This window comes from Protobothrops mucrosquamatus, unplaced genomic scaffold (genome assembly GCF_001527695.2).
Source record: "Protobothrops mucrosquamatus isolate PMUCROS unplaced genomic scaffold, P.Mucros_1.0 scaffold95, whole genome shotgun sequence".
Lineage (NCBI taxonomy): Eukaryota > Metazoa > Chordata > Lepidosauria > Squamata > Viperidae > Protobothrops > Protobothrops mucrosquamatus.
Window position 1 is genome coordinate 468,169 of NW_015386470.1, and position 14,262 is coordinate 482,430.

At 38.2% G+C, this 14,262-nt stretch overlaps 1 protein-coding gene across 2 annotated transcripts in view; it reads right to left on the reverse strand.

The window, feature by feature from the left end:
* The window catches only part of SLC5A9 (solute carrier family 5 member 9), a 28,993-nt gene extending 15,301 nt beyond the window's left edge, over positions 1–13,692 (reverse strand). Inside the window, exons 1-4 of one of the 2 annotated variants that reach the window (XM_015812546.1) lie at positions 13,499–13,692; positions 10,489–10,560; positions 3,438–3,542; positions 360–524 (exon numbers count right to left, since the gene is read on the reverse strand). In XM_015812546.1, coding sequence (XP_015668032.1) covers positions 360–524; positions 3,438–3,542; positions 10,489–10,560; positions 13,499–13,627 — 471 coding nt within the window. In that variant the 5' untranslated portion in view covers positions 13,628–13,692. Of the gene's footprint in view, positions 1–359; positions 525–3,437; positions 3,543–10,488; positions 10,561–13,498 lie in introns of those variants that run through there. The other variant, XM_015812547.1, reaches the window with a different exon arrangement.
* Positions 13,693–14,262: the final 570 nt, after the last annotated feature.

Sequence of the window (14,262 nt, forward strand, 5' to 3'; positions counted from 1 at the left end):
AGGGACCTTGGAGGTCTTCTAAGGGGCTGCCACAAGGAAGAGGAGGTCAACCTATTCTCCAGAGTACCAGAAAGTAGGACAATGGATGGAATGTAATGGATGGAAACTAATCAAGAAGAGAAGCAACCTAGAAATTTCCTGACAGTCAGAACAATTACTCGGTGGAATTACTTGCCTTCAGAAGCTGTGGGTGCTCCAACACTGGAGGTTTTTAAGAAGAGACTGGACAACTATTTGTTAGAAATGGTATAGGGTTTCCTGCCTGAGAAGGTAGTTGTACTAGGGCCCCTTCCAACTCTGTTATTGAGCATTTAGTAAACCATATATCCCAAGGCTATGATTTTCTCTTGGATACATACCGATATTTTGGTGAATATATACAAAATGAGGGATAATACAGATAGGTAGATTTGAATCCTTTTTCCTCCAAATCTCTTCTTCATATATTCTGGCATGGTAATGACTCCAGAAGAGATGTAAACTGGTACAAATATCCAGCCAAGGACTATCAATGCCCAGGTGGCCTATCAGGAACAACAACAACAACAACAAAAAGATACAGCATATGCACACAGTGTATAAAATTATTTATTGCTAGAAAATGGCAAGAGAAAAATTGTGAAAACAAATAATATAAATGATAGTAGGTAGATCGAGAAATTATTTCTTGAATGGATAGCCCATCTTCTAGAACATAAAAAACACTGAGGCTAGGTCAAAAAATCTTAATTAAGTGGATGGACAGTGTCTCAGGAAATCTAACATCAAAATGAATGATCTTGCTCACACTTTTAAAAACACATCTTCACTTGCATTAAACCATTTTTTCTCCTTTTTTGTTGATTTTTAGGTACAACTTCTTCTGAACTTTTAATTTATTTCTGTCAGGATTTCAAAATATAGATAAAGGGATGAAGCTTTAACACTGGACGTGGTGGCTTATACTATTAGTCTTAACACCACAAAAGCAGGTAACAATGCCTAGAAAACTTTGCTCATCTTTGAGAATCAGTCAATTCTTGAGTAGAAGAGCCTCAGAAAATCCCAGGACAGTAAGATAGATTGCGGAAGTTGGAAAATACCCCAGAAGATTACAATGTCTTCCATTTTATTGCTATGCTTAGAATGGTGTTGACTTCTGGAGATCCTTTTTTCATTCATTACCATATAAGTTACTGGACTCCAGCCTTGCTTCTTTGCTGTTCTAGTAAGTGTGGCCTTTACTGAATGAGGGAATGTATTATTGGGTGACCTTTAGCACCAAGAGAAGTAATTCATCTTAGAGACAGCTGAGCTCCAGTTTTTTTGGCAGCTGAGAAGTTCATATATCCCTCAGGACTGTGCAATGAGTGAAGTATTGTAACTGCAAGCAATGTCCGTTACTCAAAGTGTGGAACAATCTTGGCCTTCAAATAATTCTAAGACAAAGTTGGCTTTTAAATTTACTTAGGTTACTACAAAGGCAGGGGTCAAGAGTCACAATCTTGTAGGGACTTCTGTGCTGGGGCAACACAATTTAACCTGAATTTGTCATGAATTTATGTTCAGTATGTTTTAAAATGCCAGTTTGAGAAGAATTCACTTCTGGCTATTCAGTGGAAAGCTGCCTTTTCTTTAGAATTAACCCTTTTCGTGAATACTCAGTAAATTCTTTTCAACTCAATGAGGTCAATTCTTTCTTTAGCTACCACAGAGACCATATAATCATTATAATCACATGGAACTGATTAAAATTAAACAACATTTGCAATGTGCAAAATAAATCTTTAGAATGTTTAAGAACTATGCCTCAATGAATGGATCAGGTCATATCAATCTGCTAAAGTTAATAATCCAAAGATGACATTACTTCTCCATTCAATTACATTAATTGTGTTATTACACTGGAAGCTCTGCCCCCTTTGTACATATTGTGTGACATAACACAATGGATTATATTGTACTGTTTCTAAACATTAGCACATACACTTTCTGAAATGGACAGTGAAACTATAATACATATAGTCCTTGTTTAATGTTCCCTCACTCAGAAACCATTCAAAGTTATAATGGCATTGAACAGTGGTACTTATAATAGGTGCTTGTAGTTGCAGCTGTTGTTACATTCCTGTGCTCAAGTGATCACAATGTACATACTGATAGGTAGCTTGCAATTACAACATTGTAACATCCTATAATCTTGTGATTGCCATTTGCAACCTTCACTGCCAGTTTCTAACAATCAGACCAGGGAATCTCAAATGGTGATCCTGTGACCATTGTATGCTGTAATTGGTCAGAGGTTGCCTAAAAACAGCAATTGGGACTGCTGGAACTGTAAGTTGGTGTGGTCACATAAACATTGCATCTTACGATTGTGTTGCTTAGCAATAGTTTGACCAAACCCACATAGGAGTGAGAGTGAAGGTTCATTCTCTGAGCTTGTGGGTTGTTTTCCAAACGTTTCGTTACCAGGCTAGATAACATTTTCAGTAGAGTTTAGGGGATGTCAATGTTCTTCTGTTTATAAGGGCTTCTTGTGTCAGTAGGTCATGTGATGGTGAGGTCACATCAGGTGAGATTCCCATTAGGTTAGTGTCTTGTGATGAGTCAGGTGTGGGTGTGTCAAGTGAAGGTCTTGTGGTGGGTGTTGTGATGGGTCAGGTGTGAGTCACCAGTGAGAGTTTTGTGGTGGGACTTGTGATGGAGAGGTTACATCAGGTGAGGGTCATTGAGAGGTGAAGTGCTGGTTGGGGGGGGCTTGCATGGGTTGGTTGAGGGTTGGGCTGGCTGGTGTGTGGTTGATTTGGATTCGGAAGGGTTCGTAGGCTGGTTGTAGGTGAATGTGCCATGTATGAGCATGGCAGGTAGTAGCCTGGCCAATGATTTTTGTGTTGCTCCAATCAAACTGGTGTTGTTTGGTGTTGGTGTGGGTAGAGATGAAGGATTTGGAATCGTGGTGCTAACTGGTGTTTGTGGATCCTGGTTTTTAATTGATGTGATGTTTGTCCCACATACAATTGGTTGCAATCGTTACAGTTGATTTTGTAAATTACGTTGTTTCTTTCATCCTTCTATATTTTGTCTTTGATTCTGGATAATTCCTCTCTTTGGTTTTAGACAATTCCTCACTTGACACACCCACACACCTGACTCATCACAAGACCCATCACAAGACTCTGACCTGATGGGATCCTCATCTGATGTGACCTCACCATCACAAGACCTACTGACCACATGAAACCCTTATGAACAGAAAAACACCAACACTGACATCCTCTAAACTCTGCTGAAGATGTTACCTAGCCTGGTAAGGAAACATTCAGAAACTAACCCACAAGCTCGGAGAACGAACCTTCACCCTCATCCTACACCCGAGTTACAGATATTCACCACTATTGCAAACCCACATAGGAGTCCCCCAAACTGCCCATTCGTAAAAATGAAAGTCATCTCACATTCCATTCAAAGCCCCCAACTGCCAGTCCTCCTGCAGCTCCAGTGCCTGCTAGACCAATAAATAGGCCACTTCCCACATTGCTTGACATCAGCGATGCGCCGATCTGAAACATAAAATGTCCAAGGATTAGCTAGGAAAAATGAGCATGCATGCAGCAGTGAATAAACATAAAGGAAAATATCCAGGACTGTTCCTTTGATGGTGGATTTTCTCTGTCTTAAAAGAAAATCTGAATAACCTCTTTTGTATGGAATCTTGCCAATCTACGGTCTATTGAAATATAATTCTGTAATAATTCATTTTAAATAGGAGTTAAAATGAACTAATCAGAGCCAGCTTTGTAACATTCTTTTTAAAAATAACTTCATTAAGATTTTAATAAGACAAATAAAAATTAAGAGAAACTAATATTTAGAATAAAGAAAATAAAGAAGTAAAGAAAGAAAAAAAAGACAAAGATAAAAGTGCAGGAGAGAAAAAATGGAAATATTAGGAAGTAATTTTTGATTTTCTTTTACAGCAATTATAAGGGTAAATGACCCTCTTATACTATAGTTACAGCATGACTCATTTTTCTATAATCTATACTTTTTATGGGCATCAAAACCATTATATCATAAGTTTATTTTTTCTGTTGGATGCAAAAAGTCTATAAAGAGTTTCCAGTCTGCATCAATGTCTTTTTTTCTGATCAAATATATCAATTTGATTATCTTAGCAAGTTCCATCAACTTCACCAACCATTCCTGGGTCCTGTCAAGCCTTTCCATCTTTCTGTTTATAATAATCTCTCTAATTATCATGTATATATAATAAAAAGTTCCATAACTTTTTTCCAACTATCAATCAATCCCCTAAAGAATTCAATTAATCTTTAAAATCTTCAGAGTTAGTGTCTATAGCTGAGTCCAAATTATTATTATTTTGCTTTTTTATAAATCTACTAAGCATGGTAAAATGTCGCACCTTGTTATTCATGGATACATCCAGATAGTTACCACGAACCAAGTTTAATTGAAAGAAGGTATTATCTTTTATTGTGCTTTTACAAGGAAGAGCAATAGAGGGCAGTGATTGGAAGGGAACTTGGAAAACCCATGTTCAAGTACACCTTTGATCGTGGAAGGTCACTAACTGTCATGGTCTCAGTCCAACATATATCAAAGGACTGTAATTAGGGGGTGGGGAAACAGGAGAGAGTGCTATGTATACTACTGTGAAATCCTATATCTTACTAACAAATAAATAGGAACGTGGAGTCCAGCTGACATATGCTCTGTTTCATTGCTTCCTTTTCCAATTATGTTTTGAAGCATATTTTTGGTCCATTGTTTTTCCCCCCCATAGGATCTATAGGAAAATTGTCAAATTTGTATAGCTTATGTAAAGATTTTTTTTTTTAAATGCACAAACTGGTTTGGTGATGGATTTTCTTTGTTCCTTTCTTTAAACTGCTAAAATGCCCCAAACATTGGAAATGGCATGACATTTTTTCCAAGAGGGCTTGCTTTAATTATAGCATTTCCTGATTTGTTCCAGCACAAGAACCATCTCATCATTTCATTACATTTTAAAATGCTGGTGGATTCTCTGCCTCCTGCCTATAAGGAGTTGAAAGGCAAAGACAAATGCCCACTGAATTTGGCTTGTGCATAGCATTTAGTACTGCTATTGATCTGTTGGGCTTGATTTATTTTATCTATTCCCAGCAGAACCTACAAAGCAATTCTCGGACATTTTTATATATAATCCTAAAGATTCTGTATAGTCTAAATCACTGGTCTCCAAACTTTCTGGGTTTATCAACGTCATCAGTAAAAAAAAAAAAAAAAAAAAAAGAGAGAGAGAGAGAGAGAGAGAGCGTGAATCCCAAATGCATGTGCTTTTATTTATTGATATATTATATGCACGCACTATTGCATATATATTGATATACTGCATGTAGTATAAAATATCCCCCAAATACATATATTTTATATATTCAGTTCACTGTTAATGCAGCTTAATTTTCTACTTTTTAAAATATAAACATTAAATGGAAATAGAACATTCTAACATTTTCTTCCTGCATTCCTGGACCATGTATATACATTTAATCAATCAATAAAATAAATAATTGTACACCCCACTTTGGAAACTATTCTAGACAGCTGAAATCAGTATGGAAATCTGTAATGCCAGTTCAAGCAGCTATCTTGGGCATTTGAAAATTGATTAGAGCCTTTCAAATACTTCCTGGGTAGCACTCCTGGCCAAATAGAGATGACTTTCAAGACCTCCGTCAATAAGGCACCCCATTCATCAGATTTATGATTCAATTATTAAAACAATTTGGGGGGGTATTTGGGAGAGGGGATGGGGATTAAAAAATGTCCATATGGTAGGCTTGACTATATAATAGAAGCCCTATCCCTTTTACTATTTTGTAGCACACTTTAAAAAAAGATGAATCTTCAATCACATGGTCATGTCTACCATACTGAATTTCTTATCGCCTGCTAGCTATACATACTTTAAAACTGGTTGGCCTCCTAAATATAGAATATATAAAGTCTGGTGCTATCAAACATTTAACAATAATAAAGCATCATTAAATAACACTGGGGCAAAGATGGCACAAATATATTGAAAGCAAACATGCTGAGTAATTATTTGGAAACAGAGACAGTAAAACTACCATTTTTCAAACAATCAACAGGCAAGTCACATGACTATTAAGAAAACCAGGGAACATACTTTTCAAGTCACTGAAGATCTGAACAGGAGAAATTGGTCCTGCTCAAGCCATCTGAGAATTTGTCAAATCTGCATGAATGCTGGGTTTCAGTATTACCCAAAACCTAGGTCAGACCAAACCTCATAAGCCAGAGCTGCTCAGAGAAGGAAAAGAACTTGCTCTAAGCTTTTGCAGGATTAGTGCCCTCCTGCCTCCATTTCCGTATATAACATTTGCCCTATTCAGCAATGTCCCAAGAGACCCACCATGATGATTAGCTCCATAAACTTCTGAGTGGTCCCATAAGAAGCAGGAACTTCTCAAGCCCAAATGTTTGTGGATTGGAAGTGCTACAGTATCTGTTCAATGAAAATAGATCATTGGGCAAATATTTAATCAGGATGATTGACGCTTCAGTTTGTTCTGCTGTGAAAGACAATGCTTCCTTAACAAGTAATAAAGTGCCTAGTTTAAGGAGCAGTACAGAAGGATGTCTCTTAATAGTATTGCCCCAATAATCTGGGTCCTCATTTTTACCGGCTTAGGAAGGATGAAAGACTGAGTCAACCTTGAGCCAATGAGAACTGAACTGCCAAACTGCTGACAGCTGGCAGTCAGCCAGTGATGGAGCACCTGAAATTTCCAGAGGTAAGCTGTTCCTCTGATTAATTGTTCTCACTGTCAGGAAATTTCTCCTCATTTCTAGGTTGGATCTCTCTTTAATGATATTCCACCCATTACTTCTTGTCCTGCCTATCAGGTGCTTTGCAGCATAGGTTGATCCTTTCTTCTCTATGACAGCCCCTCAAGTACTGGAAGACTGTTATCATATCACCCCTAGTTCTTCTCTTTGTTAGACTAGACATACCCAGTTCCTGCAATGTTCATCATATGATTTAGCCTCCAGCTCCCTAATCATCTTCTCTGCACTCTTTCTAGAGTCTCAACATCTTTTTTATATCATGGTTGACCAAAACTGGATACAGTATTCCAAGTGTAGTCTTACCAAAGCAGTATAAAATGATACTAACACTTCATGTGACCTTGACACTATGCCTCTGTTGATGCAGCCTAGGACTGCATTGACTTTTTATTATATGTATGTATATATGCAGGGTGGGATAAAGGTGTCCATAGGCATGCAAGCATACATAGGCATTGAAAGCTACTTGAAGTTGCTTAGTATGATTGAGGTTGTTTTAAAATGAAAGTTCAGATTTTTGGACAAATGGATTATATGCTGATGCTTACAATGAATCTTTTAAGGGTTATCTGTCCAGTCCTTCGTTCAAATGAAAAGAAATATGGCTGTCAGAGATTAGATGACTTAATTTGCTTCTTAGAGGTATAGCATCTCATCAATCTTTCATAATGAATAGTTAGGTTTTTTTTCTTTTTAAGAATTAGAAACACAAAGCAACACTTGGTCTTCTTTAGGGCAGAGCTCAATTAGTTGGGAGGGGGTAAAAAGTTAATATAGGGTCTTCACAAAAACAAATCAACATATCTCTTCTGGAACTCTATTCTCATGAAATTTGCCTTTTCCCTAACGAAATTTAATCTAGCAAGGAAGTTGTTCAGCATAGCTGGCTTCCTGTCAGTCTTTTAAATTTGCCACAATATTACGGTAGATAAACGAGAGTTTAAATATCACTGGAACACAAAGCACATCAAAACTTTATACATGTGTATGTGTGTAATTCTGTGTCTATTAAAGGCATGGGGAAAACATTGTCTATAGAATTTTCAGTTAATGTAACCCAAAGTTGAAGTTCAAGGCCATATTCAGCTTGCAGTTAAAAACTCAAAAGATCTACAGCATTGTATTTTTGAGGGAGGGTGAAAAAGATATTTATCCCACTGACACTTATTTCTCTGGGCCTTTAAATTACTGTTATATTGCCTTTTTGCGCCAAAGAAAATGTGTCCTTCAAAAGGTTTATGGCTTTGCAGTGAATCATTTTAGAGATTTAAATCCAAGTGGTTTAGCACAGAAAGCTACAATCTTTATAAAGTTGCTCAATAAATGAAGAAGTTATTAGACAGTGGGAAAAAATATATTTTTGCCCTCATTTCAGGTAAGAGAACAGTAGCTCTTCTGAACCTGAGGGATGTTTATTTTTATTTTAAAAGAAAAATCTTGAAAATCTCCATTATATCCCTTGTGGCTCTACAAAGTTTCCCCTTATCCCCATTCTTTTTTCAAAGCCTTGGTGATCATATTTTAAGAGCCAATAATACTTTATAAATCCCAGGTGGCATTGTACATTCCTTTGTGTACAAATATGAAGTTTAGCTATTTAAATCCTCAGTTGGCTGCCAGCAATATAATGCTGCTTGAGATAAAGTTTTTCATTGCTTTCCTTGGTCTTATTGCATTTTAAATAGCCTACCTGAGTGGCAATGGATTTGATTTCCCTCCCTCCTCCCAGTGCTTACCATACTAATTATTTGGCCACCAGAAGTATTCACAGAGTATTATAAAAGGTCAAGATGGTGGCAACAACTGTGTGATTGAAGCCTTAATGTGTTGCACTTTATGCAACCCACATAAACACCACTGGACACTCCAGACTGCAACAAGGCTATGATTTGCAGAGTTGAATGTCACTTACTTGCATATATATACTATAGCTACTAATATCTAAGTCACCTCTTTTTTTTACTTCTTCTTTTTAATTAGTGTAACATAGGGTTCCCCAAAGTAATTAGTGTAACATAGAGTTCCCCACCAAGTGGCACAGTGGCCTACAGGTGAAGATGCTTGCCTCCCACTCGGTAGGTTGAGAATTCAATCCTAGGCAGCAGCAGATGTCTCTCTATCAGGGTACAAAGAGAAACTATCTGCTGTGAACTCCACATAGGTATCAGGAAGGGCATCCAGTCAGTAAATGCTCAGCTCCATTCAGTTGCCCCGGCTCCACCCCGAATAAAGGGATTAAAGGGGCATAAAAATAAAGTGATTGATATTGATTCTCAAGGGTCAGTGGAATCATCCGAGGGGTCAATAAATGTCTGGGAGGATCAAAAGAGGGTCAGTTAATGTCTGGGTGATCAGCAAGTCATTTATAAATGATGGAAGGTTGATTGGGGTGAATTAATTTGGGGGGGTCTCTGTAGAGCTGGATGCCAGTCTCTAGTCTTAAAGGTGAGGTTGCTAGCAGCAAGATAGTATTACCCAGGGTTGTATAGTCAGCCACTAGCAACAGCAGCTTTAAGTTGTCTCTGTGCATTGTTGCTGACCTTGTTTTTCTATTATTATTATCTGCAGTACTCTTAGTTAAAGTTGTATTCATTAAATTATTTTCATATGCTAGTAGGCTTTATTTAATGACAATTGGGACCAGCAACTCCTTCGCTAAGTGAAGCAGTGGGAAATGACTGTGACTGTACTTTGCTTTCCTCCACTCCACTCCACCACCCTTTGAAATGTTCAGCCCAGAGAGTAAGCAGGCACACAATGGGGAATACATTTGGCTGTTTGCACAGTGTACTCAAGGCTGCCAGAGACACTACATTCCTTTCAGTGTGTATTGCAATGTCCCCATGGTCACCTGATCGTGATTTCCACTGCTCCCTCCTAACTTCCCGCAAGCAACGTCAATGGAGAAGTCAACTGGAAGTCAGAAGTTGGTCCCACTCCCACTGTTGTTTTGCCCACTTGTGTGTCATTCTATTTATCTGTTTAGGTAAGTAAAAATTGACTTATTAAATTTTGCTTGCCACTACAATTATTTTTCTGTTTAAGATACATACTCTTCTTAGATGATCTTGGAACCATACAATATTGGGAAAAAAATATGGTCAGCTTAAAATTTAATGTTTTTTTCTGGTCGCATCATATTCCGCTACCTTTCTCTCAAAGGATGACCCAAGAGAACACAGGGTTGTCTAGCTTATGCTAAAGACAAAATCTGAACTTTGAAAAAAGGGTAGTCTGTGAATCTGTTTGAGTTTGTTGTTCTGTTTTCTTTTAGGATTTACCTGTACTGACTGCCATTACTATTTAAATGCATAAAACAAAATTAAAACTATACTGGTAGTTATATGAAGCAAGACTGTTTTTTTAATCATGTCTCTACCTCTTGCACTTAGAGTTAGAGCTGCCAAAGAGTCACTTTATTGAGGAAATAGGCAGTATATAAGAATGGAATGGAATGGAATAGAATCCAGGTTGCAAAAATCCAAATGACCATGAGGTCAGTTTAGCATTAGTTTTCTGTGTCTCAACTGCCACATGATGGGCATCTATTTTGGGGGGAGGGGGTAGCCTTAGAATCACAGTTCTGATATTTTCAAAAATATGTAGAACTAATAAAGTATTTATACTCACAGGCCACCATGTCATGGATCTTCCAGCCAAGAAATAGCCTCCAATTGTTCCTCGACTGGCCCGAAAAGAAGACTAAAGAAAAAAGGAAAAAAATACTGAAATAAGGAAAATACTGGCTTGGATTTTAAGAAAATTGAATGATATGACATTCACTGAAGGAGGAAGGAATTACAATTACTTTTATAAAAGATTTGAAATCCTTTATGGACTTTTTGCTACAGCATGGATAGAAATGAACTGGTGATTTTAGAATTTATTTACTAAAAATGTTTGCTTAAGGAAAGAAGGTGTCAGCTTTCCCAGATAAATTAGACGAGAAACATGGCCAGATAATCTAATTACACTTTATTGTAAAGCTACATTAATAGGATCTTGCAAGTCTGAAAAGATGACGGTCATTTTTTCAGCCTAAGGGTCAATCCTGAGTCTCTTGCTCTGCTCACTATGCAGCTGTAGGCTCTGCTCCCTCTTATCTGACTGTTCCCTGGACAGCATCTCTTTGCTTGGTCTTCCAAAGTTATTCCCACATACCATTACAGAAGGGAACTATATAATATATAATTTGGGTGGGTGAATACGATAATTATGTTTATAACTGCTGCAAAGAAGATTGGAACTCATTTCCTTAGATATTTTTCTTTTGCTTTTTTCTTTTCACCTATTTTGAATTCTTTTATACCTTCTTTTTTCCAACTTTTCCTTTGCTTCTGGAATTTTTTAAAAACCTTTATAAAATCTTCTTATAATAAAATTACTTCTAAAAAAGGAAGAAATATTTAACAAAATAAGAGATTTATTCCATTCCTTCTCCTTTTATATCCCCCAAAGTGTCTAAGTTGTGAGCCTCTCTGACCAAGGTGGATGGCACTGGGGCTACATTTAAACATAGATGGGACAGCTCTGAGCTGAAGAAGCTTCTTGGATGAGAAGCAAAACATCTTCAAAGGAAAACAAGAAAGTCCAGTTGCCTTGTGAAAAAGCATCTTTGGGACAACTATGACCTGGATGACTGAGAATCTCCACAGACATTTTAGGCACCATTTTAGGGTGGGGGTGAATCAAAAAGATCAAGATGGTGTATGAAACTATGGGATAAAAGCTCCACTGCTTTTTTATGTGCAACTACAACTGCATAGCTCTTTTGATCTCACTGTTGACTTCTCTGGCTAAGGTGATGTTCCACAAGTGTCACAAGTGAGATTTTTTCTTGGAGTTGAAATTTTTTACTTTTTAAAATCCCTGTTAAGTTTACTGTGGTACTGAAGACAAAAGGGATATGGATATTGAAAATAATGGGATGGGGGTATCATACGCAGCTTGGAGGCTTAACCCTTGCTGTATAATCACCTTCCTTCCCCAAAGAGGCTTTTCAAAGGGTATTGGCAGCACAAGTAGAAACAAAGATAGAAAAATATTTCTGGATGAAATTCTCTACAAGGAAGAAGTGCAGAGAAATAAATAGAACAGAATCACGTGTTTGTTTTACCTGCTCCACCTTTTTTCTTAAACCTTGATCTATTGATTTATTTATGAGTCTTTTATATAGCCTCAACCATATGCAACACAAAGCAGGCATGTCTCAGTACCTATTCCTTACTATGGACACTGGCATTCAAGGTTTTATGCCAGAACACAGCGAACCTGAGAGCGATACTGTCTTCAAGACTGGCACACAATACATTCATTATGTAAGGAATTAATAAATTCACTACTATAAGTTAGCATAGATGGATTGTGATAGATTTAATCACTTCAAAGTGTGTATACTAAATGCAAAGTTAGAGAGAGAAGGTTTGCATTTATCAGATGCTGGATATGAAAGAGACAGATATGGCTGCTGATACTCTGAAGGCAGAAAGTTGGAGTGATGGATTCAGAAAAGGGCAAGGACAGTCTTTCAATGACAGAATATCTCCTTTGCATGCAGAAGCCCTCAGGTTCAATTGCCCAGCATTTTCAGATAAGGGTTGATAACCCCTGCCCAAAAACCTTGGAGGCTATTGTTAGTCATTGTCAGCAATAGGCTAAATGAATTAATGGGCTGATTTGGTGTAAGGCAATTTCTACTGGTCTCATCCAGGGCCAGCAACTGTTCTGAAACATACTGTTACTATTGTGATTGCTTGTATAAGGTTCTAGAGCAGTGGTGGCAAACCTATGGCACGCGTGCCAGAGGTGACACTCAGATCCCTCTCTATGGGCACGGGCACCCTTGCCTTAGCCCCGCCTTCCCCCATGGCCCCTTCAACAGCAGCCCCCCTGGAGGAGAGTTGTCCCCGGGCACGGCCCATGTGGAGCAGCGCAGCCAAGGACATGGCAGCTGAACAGCAGGGACAAGACTCTACCCTCATGTCCCATTGCACTCAGATGATGCTGTGGGGTGTGGGTGGAGGGCATGGCCACCATGGTGCTGCAGGGCCTCCTGGGCGATCTGCTGCAGTGGGCTATGGAGGCGGTGGGTGGCTCTGTGAGCAGGTGGGATGGGGGCAGGTGGGGCAGAGCAGTTTTTGGACACTCGGTCTCTAAAAGGTTCACCATCACTGTTCTAGAGCAACATCAAGTGACGTGTCGCAATGTATCATGACTTCTTTGCCATTGCCGGCAATGGGGTGGGCGCGGTTTTGCTATGATGCATCTGGCCTGCAGGCCAGCAGTTTGACACTCCTGTTCTAGAGCAACAGTGAAAATAAAGAACACTGTGGAGAATATTCAGCTATCTTTCATATTTGTGGTATCAGGAGAAAGGTGTATAAATTCACCTGTGAAACTAAACAGTTGTCTATGTGATAAATAACATAAATAAAAAGCCTCCCTTTTGCAAAGAGAATGATTTCTTTCCAGCTAGGGTTTGTGTTAAGAAGGGAAAGTCATCAACCTTAATGCAGCTATCAGGCCCAAAAAACATCAGGAACAAGAAGCCTGTGACTTTCTGCAGAGCCATAGTATTGTCCACCTAAAGGATACAGATAGAACTTCCCTTATTGCCAAAATGGCCATTTAGAGGACTTACCCATATTCCTACAGCTAGGACAAAGATGAAATAAATGACGACAACAACAATGTCAGGAACTCCAAACGCAAAAGTCTTTTCTTCAGACTTGTCATCGAGTGGCTTAGATGGGGCTGGTGTCTGGCTCATGATCGTCGAAAAGTGTTGGCTGTTGCCTCTACAGTTCAGACTGGACTTTGGCACATTTTTCTTTATTACTTTCGCTTAATAAATATTAACAGATTTGAGAAAGCAAAAGTGTTAATCTATCCAAACATACCAGTTCTGGGTATTTGACAGCCTTCAGCTTTACTGAGCCCATGATACGGATCTGGGTTATGTTTCTGGTACTTTTGTAATGTGTGGATTAATTGCAAAATATATTTTTAACAACTAGGAAAATTGCCCACAACTCTATCTTGCCTTGTGTGATAATATGTTGGCATTTCTAATATGTTTTAGCAGTTGTACAACCTAAGTTTCTAAAGCAATGCTGGAGAAATTAACATTTGGAAATGTTTAAATAGGGAATAATGAGAGGCTTAACCATGGAAGTAGACCCATTCAAAGCATGGTTCAATATTTGAAATGAACCAATAAATCAACCTGCTTCATTCAAGGAAATTAAGCCATTATGTATTTTTTCTATTTTGGCTTCCCCAGACATCCCTTTTTACAGGGTTAGGATTAGCCCACTAAAAACAATGAAGAAAAATTCCACAGTTTGTACTGGAAATGAAGATAGATAGAATGCTGACAAATGAATTATTCTCAAATTCTGGAAA